At 35.2% G+C, this 21,882-nt stretch overlaps 1 protein-coding gene across 4 annotated transcripts in view; it reads left to right on the plus strand.

Moving 5' to 3' along the window:
• Nucleotides 1-839: 839 nt before the first annotated feature.
• LOC126810341 (netrin-1) overlaps nucleotides 840-21,882 on the plus strand; it is a 45,431-nt gene continuing 24,388 nt past the window's right edge. The window contains exon 1 of one of the 4 annotated variants that reach the window (XM_056098748.1): nucleotides 840-2,585. In XM_056098748.1, the coding sequence (XP_055954723.1) occupies nucleotides 1,533-2,585 (1,053 nt within the window). In that variant the 5' untranslated portion in view covers nucleotides 840-1,532. Of the gene's footprint in view, nucleotides 2,586-21,882 lie in introns of those variants that run through there. The other 3 variants (XM_050535342.2, XM_050535341.2, XM_050535343.2) reach the window with 3 other exon arrangements.

The following is a 21,882-nucleotide window of genomic DNA, read 5'->3' on the forward strand; positions in this document are numbered from 1 at the left end:
TATGATTTCCCTCGCCTGTGAGAGTGGTACTTTTTACTGGTTTGGTTTTTGTTTCAAAAGGAAAACCTGATCAACGTATTATTATTATACAATGTATAAATTATTTGATCAGTTCTAAAGCACTCCATGTGAACTTCAGGCACTACAGAGAATAGAGAAATAAACATTTAAGATATTTTACTGGGAAGAGAATGGAACCAATGTCCCAAAGCCAGGGTAGCAAATTGATCAAATCTCCATAAAATGAATTCGAAACATACAGACCGATAACATCAAACGCCCACACTAAATCTTATAATTGGGGAATTAAATAAACCAAAATGCTTTCGAATTTGTTATTATCTATCAAAATCTCATTATGACATATCAATAATAGAGGAAAATCTAACAGCGGAAAATATAAAGGCCATTAATTTTCTTAAATAACTTTCTTAAATAAATAAATAGCATGTGTAAATAGGAAAATATTGATGTGCTAAATGGTGAAAGTTAAACACAAAGCTAAAGAGAAGAGCGATAATGTAGATTGTTGGCCTCTGTGATCGATGTTGCACTGGCATTTCGTAAATTGTCTACCCTCAAGGAAATGTAATATCCCGTTACATGAGCAGTTCTCTTCATATCTTTTCATTTATCTTATTGAATATAGTGAAATTTATACGGCTACTGTACTGATACACGAGACACTACAAAAAAACACTCACATATTTCACAAGTAAGTTTCTTGCTGTGTGAATGGACCTTAACTAATTGATTGACAGTTAAACGTGTGAAGGGGTGGAGCTTAGACATTCATACACTTTATTGTACATAACTATCTTGTTTTACTTTCTGGTAGGAAGGCGTTACCCTATTCAAGTGGCGACAAGGCATGCCAATCACATAGGCTTTTCGGATGTATTCAGAGTCGAATTAATAGTGGATCAAACGACTCGATTCGATACGTTTCTACGCACATTTGGATCCTGTAGTCAGCACGTACGATGTTTTACCTCAACTGTTCATAGACACAGAGGTGATGACCCGATCCACACGTGTACATATCTCTGGCAAGCCTTAATTATTGGTGACGTCTGTTTCTCTCGTTTACCGCCCATTCTTCAAAGTTTTTTTTTCTTAATAATTTCTTATGTTGGAAGAGTTCTGAAATTTTGAACATTGTTACAATTTGGGACGTTTAACGTGATCGCAAATTGTTCTCAGCAACCAAAAAGTAGAGAGGACTGGAATTTAACCACGTGTAAGAATCTGGTGTTTAAAGTGGCCCACGGGCCTTGGTATGGCCGAGGGTAATGACGGAAAGCACGGATATCCAAATGTATCCGAACACAATGGAAAGTTGGAGATGAGAAACTGAAATTGGAGTAGAGATTGTGAAGCATCAACAAGTGATTGTATTGTATTGACTACAGTTATCATAAATAACGGATATTATATAGACTAAAAGGATTAATATTAAACATAAACAATCTGTGCTACTCAGTTAAAAAAATATATTTTGTGAAACTTTAAACGGGTACAAAGTGATCAAAATGGTGTCGTGTGAAGTGACTCGGCGATGCAGTTGGTCATTCCGACTGCAGGTGGTTATTTTGGCGGGACTGGTGTTTTTAGAAAATGTCGCCGCCACAAAATACATTAGTAACATGTTTAGTGCGCAACAAAATGCACCTGACCCATGCTATGAAGAAAGTTCCGAACCCATAAGATGTGTACCTGATTTTGTGAACGCTGCATTCGGCATGGAAGTCGTAGCTTCCAGTACGTGTGGTTCGCCCCCAAGTCGGTATTGCAAGTCAACGACAGACAAAGATGGAAAGATAATTCGTAACTGTTTTATTTGTGATGCGAATCATCCCAAACGAAAACACCCATCTAAATATCTAACAGACTTAAATAATCCCAATAACTTAACGTGTTGGATGTCAGAACCTTTTGTTCAGTATCCCAATAATGTAACCCTAACCTTGTCATTAAGTAAAAAATACGAACTAACATACATTAGTTTACAATTCTGTTCGGCGCGTCCCGACTCTATGACAATTTATAAAAGTGTTGATTATGGCAAAACTTGGATCCCTTTTCAATATTATTCTAGTAATTGCAAGAAGATGTACGGCTTACCATCTCGAGCTATTGTCACCAAAGCCAACGAACAGGAAGCTTTATGTACTGAGGCCTATAGCAACATCGACCCTTTAAGTGGGGCTAGGGTAGCTTTCAGTACCTTGGAGGGGCGACCATCAGCTTATGCATTCGACAACAGTCCTGTTTTACAAGATTGGGTAACGGCTACGGATATTAAAGTTGTGTTCAATAAATTGAATACTTACGGCGACGAAGAGAAAGATGAAGAAGGGGCCAGGGAGAGCTATTATTATGCTCTATCTGATTTTGCGGTTGGTGGCAGATGTAAATGCAATGGTCATGCTTCCCAGTGTATTCCCCAAAAGGATGGTCGTTTAGGCTGTGATTGTAAACATAACACTGCTGGCTACGATTGTGAAAAATGTAAGCCTTTCCATTTTGACCGGCCCTGGGCAAGAGCGACTGCATCTGATGCCAATGAATGTGTCGGTAAGTAACGTAAAATTTTCAAACGAAGTTCTTTAATGGTACTGTTTCTTGTCTTTTTTATTTTGACATGCTCTTTCCATTTTTTGCCATTTTCTGTTTTTTTATTTAATATTTTTTTTCTATATTATTTTTTATACAACATCATATTTTTACATTTTGCATTCTCTGCTCACTAAATACGTATCGAATAATTCACGCTTAAACTACATCAAGATGTGTATCATGAAATCCATTGTATACCCATAACATTGAATATATCGCTATTTTTTTTTAAAAGTTTCTGGATAAATGCTTACAGGTACATTAATAAGTTTTCGCAAAATTGAACAAAATGACTTTTTAAGTGATGTTGACAGCTCTACCACAAAAAGACTTGGAATTCTATGAGAAACGACAAGTGGTCGATGTGAATTTTATTGTTGTACCATCCATTAAATAAGGCATCTTTCTATTTGGTTTAAGTAGTAATGAAAGTTCACTGAATAACATGTTTTGTTAAAAATGACAGCTTAAAAGCATTTAGGATCATTTAATAACATAACTTCTGGGGAAGCAACAAATATCATTAGTACGGTTAAGAAGGAAACAAAGCATTTTTGGAAATGTTGCTGAGTCAACTATCTTGCCACTGATCACTAATTAATACTGTTGATGCACTTAGAGCATCTTCTATGACAGTTCTTATTATCCTTATCTTCTTACGGTGATATATATTAAAGGCGAGGTTTTAATAGCAGCTTTTCTAAAATGATAAGATTTCCTGCTAAACAGCCTAGAACTGTTGAAAAAAGCAATAATTGCCTACATGATAGATAAAAACTTTATTCCAGGGTTTCAATTTAATGGAATAAAACCATAAATAATACCCCTAAGATTTATTTTTCATGAAATTACGATGGCATAATTCGAAAAGTTATAAAATTGAGTTCATATTGCAGTTTGACCGTATAGAAATGGTGGGAGATTTTTAATCCATAAATTCTTAGGTTTACACTAAAGCAAGATCGCGTTGATCCTTTCGTATCTTAACGCAGATTATCTCCCCCCCCCCACCAAAATAACCCTCTTATATATCTTTTTCGCACTTAAAGTGTCAACATTTATTTAGCTAAGTAATTAATGCATTAAGTAGATCCAGAGCTGTCGAAAAATCTTAAACACCTAAAACTAAATCGACTACTGTATTATTACGTCCATAAGTTTATAATTAATCACAAAAGACAAATCCGCGAGTCGGATTAGAATAACAACTTTTTCTTGTTGATATATGGAATTATTTATGAGAAGGCTCGCATTTCCATAATACCACATTTTCTCTTAGCTTAAAAGATTAAAGCCACGTGCGATTGTTAATGAGCCAAATTAATCGTATAAACTTAATCGCCGAGCAAATTAAATACACGCGCTATTTGTATAACTGACTTTTATCTTTCTATTACGTTTATCGGTATACAATTTACATCCTCTATATGCAGTGTTGTACAAAAGAAACCTTATGTATATGGTGGTATGCATTTCTCACTTGTTCTGCCTGATCGCCAGCTCTCAATCCAAAGCCTGGTGAAAGTTTTCTGCCAAAATACACGATATTGATAACATTGAGTAGCGCTTCTATAGCTCAGAAAATGCGATCAGTTCAGCGAACCAAACGTTTACGCTATCCAATGTATGTTTATGCTATAAACTAACATTTTCAAAGTAAACATTAAATTTCCGTACAAAATAAACGACCTTTTTATATTTTGTCTATAAGGAGAATCTCGGAGACGTAGACACAAGGGTTATGTTGTATCTATATTTGTGAAATAAAAGAATATAAATTTTTTTAATTAATTTTGACAAGAGCTGAAATATATTTTTCTGCGGAAATTCCGATCTTGTGATTATTTTTTCTTATTTATTAAATATCTGCTAACATGAATACCTTTAATCACAAGCATATAGTTCTCCCCATTCAAATGAATTGCATACATTCGGTGCAAAAGTTTGAAGAAAAAATAAATATAGCATTGGTAACTATGACTGATTCTTTTGAATATACTATATATTTTATGAGATCTACAGATAAGTTTATTTATATTTAATTTAAATATATGTGAACTCAAATTGTTATTAAAGTGACGGTGTAATGTATAAAGCCCGATTCTTAAAATCTAATCATCTGAGCAGATCTTTTTAATCACGATAATGTATAACAATATCTTGATGAAATAGTGATGGGTATCTCTTTAAGCATGAAACTTTTTAGACCATTCTATAGTACATATAGACTCCGTTTAACTCTTTCAAATTGTCAAAACTGAGAAATTGAGACTAAATACATATCTTCCAGTGTCAAATATCTCTTGAGTATGATTGATTATTTCTAGACAGGAACTTAAAGGGTGTGTTTTGGCAAACAGTGAAATTGTTGAATAAAAATGATTTTATTTTTCGTTATTTTAAGAGAGATCTCTTGGGTAAGGGCCGAACGAAAGTTTGTCTGGAATACGTAACATTGAATATATCTGCATTCACATTAACATGGGGCATTTTAGGAGAAAGTTTCTCCTTTTCAGGCACACACGAGAGCGCGTTTTCACACCCTCCTTCTAAGCGTTTGGTATTTACACCCCATGAGGACATACTTCAACCTTATATCAACAAGCAAAAATGTTTGAATTTTCTTCAGTCGTCGCTCTTAGGTCTTTTCACCTGATTTTAGATGTGTTAACTATGTGCTACAAGTCTTTAATTAAATCGACCCAAAAAAGAAACTTTTTTTCTCGTCTCAGTCATTGTTCGGTAAAAGGATTTTTTTTCTCCAACAAAACCGTTACTGCCGACTGTATTTGTAATGTATACTACTATTCAACGAGCTATTCAACTCATTCACACCACCTTTATCTACCTTTGTACGTCTATTTATTTACAACTCTCTTTCTAAAGCGTCGTTTTTAGCTTTTCTCTTCACGTTTTGTATGGCGGGTTTTCAACCACCACCTTGCTCATACCGTGTCCTTCAAGAATAAAACCAAATAGTTTTCCATGTGATTAATGACTTTTTTTATCATTTACTTAACAACAGTGTCAATATTCCATTTTCAGTTTTCGTCTATATTAAGAAACACAAAGAAACAAACAGGAGTCCCAATCGAATAACTTGTTAACATTTTAGAAATAAAAATGCATGTCTACATTATAATATTTATGAAAATACATTATATTATTTAAAGCTTTCGACGTTTGTTTTGGATGGAATACTGGAAAAGGTCTAAATTAGAATTTATTGGGCAACAAGCTTTAAAAAAGTATATTCTTTGATGCTGGTTCGTATGGTGTGCTATTTAATCTTGGAAATATGCAGTTTGGCTATTACAGCATTACATTGTTACATGTACAATTGTTACATTGTTATATGTACAATTGTTATATTGTTACATCATTGGTCTTTAAAATTTAAAACGGTATCTTCAGGTCATAAACTATTGAAATAAACTAATATTTGCAGGGGCCACATTGTTGATCTTGTGACTATCATCGTTTAGAAATTCCTCATTTCTAGTGTTTGTAACCCGACTTTCAAATACGAGTATGCGAATGAGCACCGATAGAAAGATTATAAGACATTTTCATCGGTAGATCTTCTGTTATAGAAATCTCAGTTTATGACGTATTTCGAAATCCGTTATGCCCCTGTTTCACGTGGGCTACGAATGCCACGATTTGCCCCGAATCCAAACATTTTCCATTTGCAGATAAATCGTGGACGGCTCTTGAAGTTCGTGAGTGTTTCTTATTTGGCTCTTACACATTCGTATTGTTCGTAGCAGTTCGTAATTCGGCCACGAAAGTTTTTGTTCGGAATTCGTAGATGTATCGTAAACCCGCCGTAGCGCATTATAAATATACTCATTATTATTATTATTAAATATCGTAGCTTTATCGGTATCATTCTTGAAGAGCGTAGTGTATTCTTAACTGAATTCGGCATATTCGTACCAATTCGGCATATCTGTAACTCATTCGTAACTGAATCGCTTCAACTCGTAAAGATGCTTCTTTCATTTCGTAGAACTCTACCTTGACATCCGGCTTATTTTACACCCAATTACCAACAAATTATCGTAACTCTTTCGTAAACTATTCGGAAATGCTTCGTAGCTACTCCAGATTCTCTACGATGTTTTTGATTACTTTTCCGAATCGTCACGAATTTCGATTCGGCGCAATTCGTAGCATTTGTAGTCCACGTGAAAGCCAGGCGGCGTAACACTAAATAATTATTTCTGGTTTAAAGTTTTAATGGAACATTAAACAACATAGGTGTTAAAAAAGAAAACAAAATAGAGCCGTAAGAAAATAGAAGTAGTGCGACAGAATGATAGGGCGGTAATACACTGTATACACAGGTGTTTGGACGTATCCATATGTCAACTTATACTTAACTAGAAATAAATTATTCGGGTGTGATTGAAGTCGTATTGAGCTCTATTGTTATAACTATTGGTCTACCAAATACCTACACAACAACCATACACCTATCTTAGTATACAGTAAGGTGTGAACCACTGACTTATCTCATTTCTCAAAAATCTTACCCCATATCACACAGTACAACATCTAGAGTGTAGAATAGGAAATTTGTGTACTGTGGTCCTTCAAACGTGCCTTATCAAACTATCTCAATAAAACCTCGATGAATTGTGTCCATGTTTGAAGCCTATGTGTTTAGAGGAGATATCATAAATCCTCTATATGACAGTCAATAAATTTAATCGGATCTAAGGTTCATAATATAAATGCCAAGATAGTTCAGCTATATTAAAGTTTTCTCAATTCCCTTTTAGAAATGAAAAATTGTAGCGTCTATTTGTGAATAATAATCAGACAGTCGTTACAATATTCATCGATCGCAAAAGTCCCTGTCTCAAGATGATTGACAATCAGTTATTGCATTCATTCTAATAAGTAATTTATTATCTGTTTTCAAACTCTTAGGTAATAACACTTGATATTCATTCTAGCAGTTCGTTATTAGAAATCGTTAATGAAATTCAAATGAAAATGCAGTTGCAGTCATCACAGATATCAAGAGGTCATCTACAATACCGATAAATACAAAACGAAATAGCAGCGAACCTTGCGTCACTCAACGGTGACTTGTCATTATGGAATACTGGTAGTATTGAAACTGTGAAAAAATTCATAGGTTTAGAGTATTTCTGTTTTAAAATAGGGAAATTGCTTGGTTATATTTATATTTGTTAAAGAACAGAATATACTGTTAATATACTTTTAAATTCATTTGATCTAACCATGTTAGTTTGATTACTTTAGCTTTGTTGGATGCCACTTTTTCAGAAACAAATATTTGACAAAATAAACGTTCATGTTCTGAATACATTGACGGGGGTCTATACCATTGTTTTACTCTATTGAAGGTGTTTGAAGTATATAATATATCGCAGTCTATCTTTTGATTTGATTCTAAGCGTATGTGGTCACTCGTATTTACGTATCAGGTTTAACACATTCTTAATGACTAAAGTCTATAATGGGTTTCTTAATCACCATTCAATATAATTAACATACTTGAGAACAGTAACTTGACTATGTTGCCTGCTATTATAAGTAACTATTTCCTTGAATGTATTTACACTTTCTTAGTTGTTAAGTTATTTTCTGATAAAATCATTTATTCTATACGATTAAAACATATATTGCATAGCGCAAAAAAGGACTCCCCCACAAAATAGCTAAAATAGGAGACCAGAATTATGTTACCCTAAATAAGTAAACCCTTCCTTGGCGTTGTGTTTCTATTTTCTAAGTAGTCAATAATGTGCTGATAAATAGCAATAAAATCACTCCCACATAAAGAAACTGGAAAGCTATCGTTGATTCCATTCTAAAGTACTGATTTTATCGAAGTTTATTTTCTCTTTCGGCATGATATTTTATGGGTTTTTATGCCGTTCAAAGAGTATCGTGTTGTTATTATCTATTCGATTAAAATGATACAAAAAATTCTTCCATTATCCAAAAGTGACGATCAATTACAGGAACGGTATGGAATTGGTCTTAATGATCTCAACTCTTAGGACTGTTGACCATCAGCAAGCACTATTTGGTAAATTTAACTACGAAACAGCCACTTAAAGAGCGCTGTGGGGGAGTGAAACACTGTATATGTGTAGATGTTAAAGATTTAGGACTGTTATGTTTTATGTACTTGTAAGTAACACTACAATTTAAGCGACCATAATGCAGCGGGTCGTACTCTTTTATGGTTATCTAAAGAGTTCATACTAAAGCAATTACACACACTATATACTTAAGACAGATATTCTTGTAGATATCTCAACCCAGTGTCTCACTAAAGACCATAATATAAAAGTAGATCAGCAATTGACTTATTGAAATTCTCTTAAAATCAGCATGTCGTAGATACATGTTTGTAACTGTGATAATACGTGTTGTCTGGAATCGCCCATCTTTAATCTAAGCAAAGTATATTACACCTTTATTTATGGCCTAATTCTAAATTAAAAAAACATGCTGTATTTCTAATGCATTACGCATTATCACGAGGTAAAACAATATGTCGCTGTTAAATCAACCGGAATTGGTTTAAGCGCTCTGCTTTTCTGCACCAACGGGGAATATGAAGCCGAACATAAGCCATGCAAAATTAGTATGTGTATGTGTGAATTGCGAAGAACATAATTGTCCTAATTTTCTGTAAAGGGAACAATTACATCAACAGCAAAGAGTGCACATGATTATGTTCTCTCTGAAGATAGGCATACGCCATACAATGTGCTATGAGGGACATTTTGCCCGGACAACGGCACTACGGCCTACCCTTATTTCAAATAGCATCTGTCAAGGACTCTTTTTTCGTGCACGGTAATGTTTACATGGTACTCGGTTTACTTCCCATCTGTCAGGGTAGCCACAGTGGTTCAGTGAGTAAGACACTGACATGCTAGCCTGGGAGTCTTCTGTTGGAACCCTGTGTTGATCGAGAAAGCTCTTCGGGATATTCCGGCGTGGTTCCCCCTTGACAGTCGAGCAGGATCGAGGGCATGTCAAGGGACAACGTATTGTCGTTCGGATTGGAGGAAAATCCAGGTCCCATGTACGTTACCGGTTCTCTTTGTTTTGTTTACCACCAATGGAATGAGCATGTGTTTTACTTTCTGATGAGAACGGTTCAGCGTTGTATTTGAAATTCCAGCCCGACATGATAATAGCGATATATACGAGTTAATTAAGTCAATATAATAGTTGGCATTCGGTGATTTATTGTATATTTGATTCCTATGTAATTTTGACAGTAAGTGTTGACCTATATATTGTCTGATGTTACTACACACCTCACCATGTATGATTATTGTTAAGTAAAGGAAAGAAAATTATCAGAGTAATTCGTGCCCTATCAATTACTCTAACGCCAGATATTTGTGTAATTAAGTGTACAGACACAAAAGGTCATTGCGATCGTTGACTAACTGACACCGTACATATATAACCTTTGTCCCCTTATAAAGCAAATTAAAACCAAGACATCAGTACATTTATGGTGTATAGTAACACCTCGTTCATACTCTGGGAAAAATAATGCAAATCAGACCTTAGCGTTAATAGTTTATTAACATCATCATCAACATGTGCTTCATGATCACCATCTTCTGATTTCGGTAATTACACTACAAGGGTTATCGAAACATCCAAGGAAGATCGTGTTGTTGAGAAGTGGTTTTAAATCGAATAGAGTCGGTGGTTTTCAAAAGGAATCTTTAGGCTTGTAATTTGGACCATTAATGAGGGTTTTATCGCCAATAACAGTTGTAAATAACTCAGTGTAAAAGTTGATAAAGAATTCCAATAAATCCGGCTAATTAACGACCCGAGGCTACAACAAACAGACAATTGGATGCCTACAGTCACTGTCAAGCCTAATCCGATTACAATTTCAAGATAGTCAGTCTTATAACACTTACTTTTACTCATCAAAACCTGGCCATGTTACATCTTTTTTTACGGCTTATAGAACTTTAGTTTGAAGAATTTTGTTTATATTGATGCTTTACAGTGTGTTATTTTTTTATAGACCCACATTGTGAACGCTCTGAATTGAATTGAAATTTATACACGTGATCTTTGTTTATGAGAAAATGTTAATTACTGTTGATTAATTATGAACGCTCAGAAATCGTCGAAAATAGACTTCTTCGTCCCATGAACTTTGAGAGAGAGAGAGAGAGAGAGAGAAAGAGAGAGAGAGAGGTCATATGGTTCAATTTTAATGTCGATAATTCGCTTACGCGTAGGGGTCTTTAGGACCCATAGAAAACCCACGAGGTTGGACAGTTGCTCATACGGGGAATCAAAACCATGACAGACCTTATGATACAACGCACACGGGCTACCCCCCCCCCCCTTGAACTTTGAGACTGTGCATAGATTTCAAATCAATCTGACGATAACTTTAGCCCCTAGAGTGTCAACAATTCAAATTGATCAAGGGTCATAACTCTGACAGTACTTATCGGTATCGGAAATCGTTGAAAACCAATAGAGTTCTCCGTCTCATGAATATAAAACACATTAAATAGCATGACAGCTTTAGTCTCTTAGATCTTTTGAATTGTATTTCGTTAGGACCCGGTGCACGGGGATGCAACACGTTCAGCATGTTATGCTATATGATATAGCCATCTTTTTGTTTCTTCTTCCGTATCGATTTTTATCTACCCAAATAACTTTTTTAGAATGCGTTTCTGTCTGTGCCTTTCAGTAAGGCATTGTATATTCTTCAGTAGGAATTCGAATCTGCAGGTACTCGATCTAACTGAACGTACCTAACAACACAAGCTCCCCTAATTAAATGGTAATATCAACGAACATGCATACCTGTATTTGTGAATAAGATAAACATTATTCTTACTACATGTTTGACTGAACTACATCATGTGAGAAGAATCTCACCACATTTTTTCACACCTTTTTTATTCTTCTTGGCCATGTCAAGTACGCGTAAAGCATATGTTCAGGAAGTGGGCATATATATGTTTACTTAATGCTCTTTGTTGCTGGCTATATTAAACCAGAATATTACATATATGCCAAGTTTTTGTATGTAAAACCGATATCAAAAAATAAATTTAGACAGTATATATTTTGGTGATTTTCTCTTTTGTAAACATATACGAGAAACGTTGAAAGGATTTTTAAGGTTTTTTTTCGTTATTAACGCGTTTGACGTAAGTACTAGGATCTTGTTTTATGGGGTAATAAACTATGCTGGAGATAAATTTTACCATGCACGAATCGCAGGAAAAGTGTATTTATTTTACAATAGCTGTGTAAGATGTAACGTGTATATAGGCCGTATACAATCTATGTTATCTTTATTTGAATGAGTTCCAGAACGGTAGTGTTAAGAGGATGTTAGAATGGTAGAAATTATAAGAAAAAGCCACGTTTACATGATTAGATTAATCTGGACAGATTTCTTCATTAAACACGTGTACGTCTACAGGTGTGCTATTTTATTAGTTAAGCCTTTATTCGAAACAGTTCAAGTTAGTCTTTATTAATTTGTGAAAACACTATCTTTATTCTTTAAAGTTAAGGGTTTCTCAAAATATTTAAATCAGAATGAATTATAGGGATCATACGAATAATTCGGAGAACAACATTTTCCGTACAGTGAAGTACTCTGTCGCGACCTTTGCTCCCTAACAAAACCTCTAATTACGTTAATATAATATACGAACGGAAGTTAAACCAATATGTTTAAGTGCGATGACACTCCAATTTCACAAACACCTACTTTCAAGGTGAAAAAACACCAAATGTTAGCCTACACGTATATTAATACCATACTCGCAACTTATAAGTAGCAATAACGTTGATAAAGCAGAACTCGTTTTATACATGATATCTTATATAGCCCAGATATAATTACAATGTTTTAAATACAGCATCTTAAAAACCAAAACCATTTCATTCACGCCCAACGTCTCTCATTCATAATTGAGACTTCCATATCTCCACACAATCAAAACTGTACCAGGAAGCTGGAATTTAATGTTCGCTGTTTCAATCGGCTTATCATATCAGATATTACTACTTATTATGTAAAGGTGTAACCTTCTTGGGCTGATAAGACTAATGTTTAAAATTAATTAAATTAAATTAAATCCCGGACCAGTTTATCGGTAACGGCATCATAGTTGAGGACGATATACTATATTGTAAATGAGTTTATTACATGTTTGTATGGACCCCGCCCAATCATAAATTATTGGACAGAACTCTCCAAAAGCAACACTTACATAACTATAATAATTATCCGCAAAGCACTCTGAAGCCTTTGAAATTCTTATCTTCGGCACGATAGAGGCGGGCACAAAATTTGTGATGAATACGTTTCTTTAAGAGAGTTGATATTAATTGTTTTCAACCCCAAAACTAATATATTTTCATAATTAATGTAATGCTGTGCAATCTTTCTTCATGTTGTTTGGTTTCTACAACAATTTTTAAAAAGCAAAAGGTTGAACCATGGAAATGATGGAATGGTTTCATTTAATGCCACATTACATCGAACGGCAATGTTACCATATTACTTAGGTACAAAATAGCCTCTCGTGGTATTATTTCTTTGTAATTTTTCAACTGTTTTGTTGCTTTCTGTAAGTACCTAATAACGTTACCTGTGCCTAAGGTTTTCCTACGCTTATCAAAAAGGCACAATAACAATGCGTTGTTGATTGCCAGAACTTATTTGTCTACAACCAGTATCGTGGCAGCGGGTGGCAGTAGATAAGAGGGTATCTATTTTACGATAAAATCGATTGGCGAATATCAAATAAATTTATTTTGAAGAATTCTGATGTAATTGCATTATTATACCTTTCAATAAATATAGACAGACCATGAGGTCCCCCTTCTTTTGCAGTTTGTATTTCAAGATATAGAAGAAGTTCTTTTCTCAATGTAATACATGCACATTGAAATAATCATAGCAAGCAATAGAACCTGATCGTCACTTTTACATTTACAATACTACGGAATAGAATTCGACACGTTCTTTCTCCTTGTGGCCACCCATTAACAATTATAAGTCTTGTTATAATAAGTGGTCTAATATTTCAAATATGTAAAGTATGCACAAAAGCATGTGTGTCAAATACAAATGGTATTAAAGTTAATTCGGGGTGTTTATTAAGAATGCAATATGTAATTAAAAAGAACAGTTTTAGTGTATTTTATTCGTATTTTTAACGCATTAAATTGGAATTCTTTTCAGATAATATTTGCGCCACACATGTTATTCATTTTACAACGATAAATCTACGCCCTATTTTAAATCGAAACAATTTTTTAAAAACTTTAAAGTTACGAGAGTTTTGTAGCAATACCCAACGTAAACGGTGAATTTAGAAAATAAAAAGCACAAAGAATTTATTATGAAAGAGCTACTACGAGTACTTTGCCCTCACCGTTCAACCCGAGTCCTTATTTTGACCTTGACATACAATTTTTTCGAATGGAATTATTAATTTCGATTTTGAACAACTAAAGCATTTTTATTGAATTGTGAACCCAATTTTTATTGCAATTATATGAAAGAATCAGTAATAATATCTAATTTGGCTACAGCATATCCGTTATGTGTCCCCCGCCTTTCGAAGAAAGCAGGGGACTATTAAAATGGGTTCGTCCGTCTGTCTGTCCGTCACACTTTTTGGGACACAATAACTCTCCTTCTAATTGAGCTAGAATGTTCAAACTTGGTGTAGATGTTTATTAGACCAAGGCCTTGCTGGAGTTCGAAAATGAGCATTTTCTGCTTAGGGTAAGCAGAGATAAGCAATTTGATTTGTTGATGCTTTGGGACACGAAACTTTAGTTCAAATGAAGTGTGAGTGATGAAACTTGGTGTATAGTTTCAATACCTTGACTAAGTTAGATAATGAGCATTTTCTGCTCAGGGTAAGCAGAGCGATAAGCAATTTGATTTGCACAGTAAAGGGACAAAAAAAGCAGTCAACTTGAACATGTTGAAAATAAAAATATATTAACATATGTGTTTTTATTTTGTTCCTTATTGATGTATGGGATGTGAGACAGAAAATACATATAAATACCTGCATGAAAATTACATATTATTTTTTCTCAATTTGAAACCCTTATAATTTGGGTGGAGCCAAACTCCTGAAAAATAGTAGCTATTGGATAAGGCTTCCGATTTCCAACAAAACTTTAGTGTGTGTTTGAATTATCTTGATAAAATTGTTTTATAATGATTAAGTGTTGAATTAGGACAGCACCACGGTCTCTAGCCACTGTAAAAATAACCATTTCTTTCCTTAAGTTTTCTAATATTTTTTTTCACATTTTCCACCCGAGACGACGACGTAACGCTCGACATTTTGTAAATTGTCTAAGCGTTGATATTTTACAATAAGTACATTCAGATTGGTAAAATTTGGTAGAATTAGGCATAAAGTATGTCTTATACCTATCTATTCTGTATTTGGGAATCATTTATAATTAAGCGAGAGCGATGAAACTCCGAGTATAGATTCTTTATATCATTATCTTGACTAAGTTCGATGATGAGAATGTTCTGCTTAGGCTAAGGAATGACAAGCAAATTGATTGATCAAGACTCTGCTTTTAATTGAGATAGAATGTTTAAACTTGATGTAGGCGTTCATTAGGTAAATGCATGGATGAGTTCGATGATGAACATTATCTGCTAAAGCTAAGCTGAGCTAAGCAATTTCTTTGACTTTGATTCTATCTGATAAAGAGTGATGAAACTTTACTGGATTACGATCAGATTTGCTGCTCAACTGTCATTCATGATTTAATCATGAAATGGATAATCGACACTATGTTTTTTATCGAACCGACTTTAGTAATGGTGATCGAGGCTAGGACGAAAATTCAATCGCTAAAATCTCGGTTCAGAGTGGATGAATTGGACTGGAATTTTCAACAAATTCCTTTTACATTATTTAGTTTTTAACTATTATAGCGAGAACTGCCAACTCTTATCTAATCCCCCATAACGTATCTTTAATGAAATACATGACGTTTACTATTCAAAAAAAGTAGGGGATATTTGATTTTGGGGGCATAATACTAAAATATGCAAATGACTACGAAAAAAGTCACTATAGAACCTAACAGAAGAAACATTTCCAGTTACATGTGACGCCCAAACGCACCAATAGCTACCGCATGGAATGCAGGTGATGCTTGGGATCATCATGGGGGTCCAACCCAAGATTTGCACGACTCTGACTTTGAATGTTACAGTCATTGTGGCATTGAATTCCAGGGTGGAAACATCAGTTTAATTGTTTTAGTGACCAGAAAACAAATTTTGATATGCGTCGGCTTACCCAAAATGAAAGGTAACGTGCCCTTGGCAAGCTACAGATCGGCACAACACAGGCGGTTGTGGCGCGGACGATGAATGTTTCTCAGTCTGTCATAAGCAGGCTATGGTCCAGATACCGTGATACACAATCTGTACAGGACAGACCATGCTCAGGTCGACCAAGGGCGACAACTCAAGCCCAGGATCGATTTATCCGTACCTTGGCCTTGAGAAATCGTGTCATCACAGCAAATCAGATCAGCGCTCGTCTTCAAACAGACACTGGTGTGAGAGTGAGTGGCCAGACGATTCGGAATCGACTGCATAGGGGTCACCTTCGCGCCCGACGTCCTCGCGTGATCCCTTGTTTGAGAGATCATCACATTCTGGCAAGACGTCGTTGGTGTAGGGATCGTCAACACTGGGATAATCGACGCTGGAGCAATGTGATGTTTTCAGATGAGTCAAGGTTCACTGTTGATTTTTTGGACAGACGTAGGAGGGTGTGGCGTCGTCGAAACGAGCGCTTCCAAGACGTTAACGTCATCAGACATGATCGATTTGGGGGTGGTTCTGTTATGGTGTGGGGAGGCATCACTGTTGCTGGAAGAACGGCTTTACATGTTGTTGCAGGGCGTGTTACAGGCCAGTACTACCGGGACAACATCTTGGCAGTCCATGTTGTGCCGTTCGCACGACGTCATGGCCGCCGTTTCATCTTCCAGGATGACAACGCAAGATGTCACAGGGCCAGGATCGTTACAGGTTACCTCCAACAACAGAACATCACCACATTACCTTGGCCAGCACTGAGTCCCGACCTCTCCCCCATCGAGCATGTCTGGGACATGTTTGGACAGAGGTTACGTCAACGTCAACAACGTCCTGCCAATGTCCAAGAACTTGCTGCTGCGTTGCAACAGGAATGGGACAATCTGGACCAAAATGACCTTAGACGTCTCATTAGGAGTATGCCACGTCGGATCAATGCTTGTTTGGCAAACAGAGGAGGACTTACCCGTTACTGACTTGGTTGTGATGCTGTGGTAACTTTGCTGTTTGACCCCAGGTATCATTTTACCCTTATAATGGTCAGTCTGTGCCTTACTTAGTCTAACGATCATTTGGAATAAATCGATGAATGTGAACTTCATTTCATTTTGTCATTTATTTCTTCGTCAGTTTCATTAGGTGACTTTAATAACACTTAAAAATCAAATATCCCCTACTTTTTTTGAATAGTATATAACACAAAAAAAACTTTAAATATTTCAAGTGAATTGTGGTTAATGAAAATACCCGAAACCACACGCAATGCACCTGAATTTCCAAAATGTAGCTATCATGGAATTCTTTGAGTCTATTTTAATTTTATGTTCTTACTTTATTACTGTGCTTAAAAATCTGATAATGATCTATGAAGTATTTCATTTCGACAGACGAAAGGGAGAACAAAACTCTAATGATTCTTTTTTGTGGTTTGATAATGCAATGCATCTGATCGAGCCCCGATATGCCAGAATAAAGGTTAAATATAGAACGGTGTTGGTTTGTTGTGCCTTTAAACATAGGTAGTTAAAACCATTCATTGTTCAACCACAGCTAGGATCATTAAAACATTGTATTAACACCATCCACCGAACAAGCACTTGCTCGGGTGACGGGCTATAGTTAACTTTGTAAAAGTATATTGCATGGTTCAAAAGCCCTATTTAGGAGTTGCGGTTACAGCGGTCAATATCCACTATAGCTCACTTAGTCACGGTGCATCAGTTTTTACCTGTATATTTTTTGGCTAAAGGTGTTCAACATCTTCATAATATGTTATTCTTTATTTTATTATAGGCGTGTCTCGACGCACGTGTACAGTAACCTACACGGATGCACCTTTGAATATAAACTACATAATCATATTATTTATATTTAGCTTTAGATGTAAGGTGTGTTCAGAGAGCTTAGTTTATTTGTATTATTTGCAAGAGGGGGCATCCTAAATATGAACTCAAATATAATACAGAAATACCATACGGCTGACAACCCCATAAACGAATTCTTTCTAAATCTCCATATTGAAAATGTGAATTTATATGAGCAAATACCTGCATAAAGATTTGAGAAATGTGACCCACATTAGAACAGTTATAATGTAATCATAGATGTTCTGTGGTTCAAATTGATCCAGAAATTACAGCAGCATTGACCTGTCGTGTTGAAACATCCATTCACTGGATTGAAAAACACTACAGTGTGATCGCTGGCTTTAATTCAAACACTTAGATTTCAAAAGTAAACATCGTGGTTAGTTAGAAGTGCGTTAGATTTATTCACGAGCTTTGTTAACATTATTGGCATGCTTGCTAGGATAGCGACAGCTTTTTTTTCTAAGGGCGCTTTCTGGTTTCTATCGTATTAAACAGCGACTTTTTACCGAACGTGTCTAACAAGTGAAAAAACACTCTCCGATTTAAAACTGTCTTTAAGCCTTTTATTGTTATCTTAGACAACTAAATCCCTTTAATCCTAGCATCTAAACCCACATTTCACCGTCTGTAGTCCGGTGACGTCTAGCACCACGATGAAACATAGTTTAAAAATCATACCTATAACATTTGAAAGGTGTTATTGTATCTATGTAACATACGTAATATTATCGGTAACATGGGGATATATATCTAGATAATAGTTAAACTTATATGTAACAGATATGTGTCTATATATACAGTTATCACAGTCGGAAGTAGTAAATATACCATACTGAGTTATTTACAACTATATACTTTTAAAAGTTCTGGAGAACGCATATATTTTATAATTGTGGGTATTTGATGTCAGAAATATTTGAAATGAAATGCAGACTTTAGCAAAAGCTCTATACCACGGACCACGGCGATTTAAAACCTTTTTGTTCAATAATTGCGAGATCTGGTTTCGGCAGTTTCTCCATTGAGATAATATTGGCCAGCTGAAACGAAACTAAAAACTAAATACAGAAATACTGGAAAGACCCATTTCTCATATGCGTAGTCGCCTTCTGGAGTGTAGGGAATTTAATAAGATCAAAAAGCGCCCATAACATCGCAGGAGTATTTCATTTTGTACTTATCCATGTACATTTCGGCCAAATCAACCCTTTTCAACTTCAATGGTTCTTTAACGAGCATTCCAACGAGCATACGGGTTGACCTAGGTTTATCGTCCCATCCGAAAGACCAGATACCCCCTTTCCTTGTCAGGTGCCCGTTCTGCACCATATTACAGACCCGGGACTGTACAGCGCAGTTTACGTCTGGTCACGGGATACATTTACTTGAATTGTTATTTATCGCTTGCGATGTCTTTGTAGTTTGTGTCTTGTCCGCATGTTTGTTTTTTCGGTTTTGTTATGTAGTGCTGCCCACTTGCACTTACTATTGACAACGGTTAACCAGGCTGAAAAATCCCAAGAAACATTCTCGGTCAACATTGGCAGCGAAACCAGGACATCCATACACTGAGGCACCGACCGCTCTTTAATGGAATCACCTATTAAACACCAAACTACATACTTATTTCACAATATTTGTGTAGATCTAAATTCTAAAGTTCTTATCCTAAAATGGTAAATTACGTGTAGTCAACCAAACAGCGGGTTTAATGATACTAGAATCAGAAAATAATTATGGACTTAAAGTTTTGTACGTGAAGTGTTGACAGTGTGATAAATATCGAAGAATTGGTATAAATATGTAACATTATGCCAACCACTTATATATGACAATCATTGTCCAAGTAAATCCATTTTCACTTGATAAAGATGTTGGTACGATAAACATATCAACTTGACCTCAATATTATCTAAAGAAATATTCAGCATCAATGGGATTACGTTTCTTTTATTTCATGTAATATGTGAAATGTATTACACTCCCTGTAATGTTCTGAGTGACGGCAAACTTCGGGGGTTTCTGTGTAAGGCTTACAACAGTTTAATCTTTTAAATAATAACATTCATAACTTTACAAAGGCGTAATATTTTTTTTGATTTAGGTCTCTTTTAGGTATATACAAATACGAAAAGGTGCGAATGAAAATAAGTAACCTTTTGATAAGGTTTACCAAGCACACGCCTCAGTCATAATAGATTAAAGATACTAATCCCAAGCCAAATATACAAACAATAATTTATACATCTAAAGAAAGAGATGAATAAAAATGAATATTTGCTTTTAAGTCAGGTGAAATACGAAACTAATTTTGATAGCTTGGATTGTTTTCTTTATGTACCTGTATATTGAAAAATGTGATAGTTGGTGGAGTAGACACATGGTGTACACCTTTACGGGGTTATTTTGGACTAATGACTACCGTTCTATCATGTTTTTGTCAAAGATGATCCGTTAAAGTAGGAATATAAACATTGATTGATAGTTCCCAGCTTTTCATTTTAACACCTTATATACAAATGTCTAGGAACACGACGCATCTTGCCGCTGTTGGTGGTAACAGCGATCAACATACTTTATTCGCTTCTGCGCCATCTTAAATGATGCCTAACCTACTCAAATACCTTAAGTTAACAGTAGGCGATATATATCTTGCTAATTTCAATTACAGATTTTTAAAACATACAGGTTAAAGTTACCCCTTCTTTTGTGAATGCGTGATTCTCATTGCACCGAATATCAGAGTCATTCCTTTATTCAGAGAGGATTTAATATTCAGCTAATCTCGACAATGTTTCTGTCTTTATTTATTGAAAACATCTATGAATAAACCTCATTTTAACTTTGTGTGCTGACATTATTTTGACCAAGAAAGTTACCCAGGATTTTCCAGCGTAAATTCTCCTTGTCAATGCCGACCGCTCGACAAGGAACACCGCCGGCCGTTCTTCATTAGCCTGGTGCAGAAAAGTAGGACGTTAAACCCCCATTTCATTCAGTCATTTATGGGGCTGTATCTATGTATTTACTGATACAAAACAATAGCACCCGTTACTACCCATTAACAGAAGACAGCATGACAGTCGAATTTTAGTTTCTCAAAACAATATAAGGATTTTAATATATTCCTTTAATTTTCCATTTAAAAAGTAGCATTCAGTAAACGCCAAACATGATGATGATGGATTCAGTAGTTCAGTACCATAATACGTTAATTTCAATTCATCTCATTCTTTAATTTTGGTTCAAAGTAGCATGTTTAATATAAAAGCTAGTTGCACAATTTCCATGAATTATTTTAATAGATTTAACACTTCCAGTTTCCATTAAAATTGTATGAAAACAGTTAATTTCGAATCCATAACAATTTTAAGCCTAAACATTTCTTTAACTACATGCTGAAGTAGTTAATTCGATTGAAGATAGCGCGGTTATAATTAAACATACCACTTTCAGATATGCGATCACAGATTACCTACATCAGTTGGGTTATGTATCAACCTTGGATTTTAATCATAATTACAAGAATTGAATAAAGCAGCGACTCTTTATAGTAATATTATATTAGCATCCATAATTGAATCATCGTGATATCCTGGTTATCAACCACAAGCTTATAAGTTATCTTAGCCAGAAACTTGTGATTTTGTGTTCCCTAATGTTTTGTCCGCCCACACTGTAGGTGTTAGTTACAATGTTATATTTTATTAACCGACTGTTCCTGAAATATTCTGCAAGATTTGTTCACGATAGGCTTGGTAACATTTCAAAACTTTGCAACCACAAGAGTGAATCAAGTTTCTTATCATCATGGAAGTACTCCCCCACTGTTCGGATATGATAACTTCCCAAATTCATTCATAAAATCTGTGATATTTTCAGCTAAGTTGATAAAGGAGAATGTCAGTGCGCAACAGTAATTGAAAAACATAAAAACTTTATTAGATTCCTGGTTTCTAATTTTACATGCATTTATCAGGTCGCGATGGTACC

This window comes from Patella vulgata, chromosome 2, assembly GCF_932274485.2.
Source record: "Patella vulgata chromosome 2, xgPatVulg1.2, whole genome shotgun sequence".
NCBI classification, from domain to species: Eukaryota; Metazoa; Mollusca; class Gastropoda; family Patellidae; genus Patella; species Patella vulgata.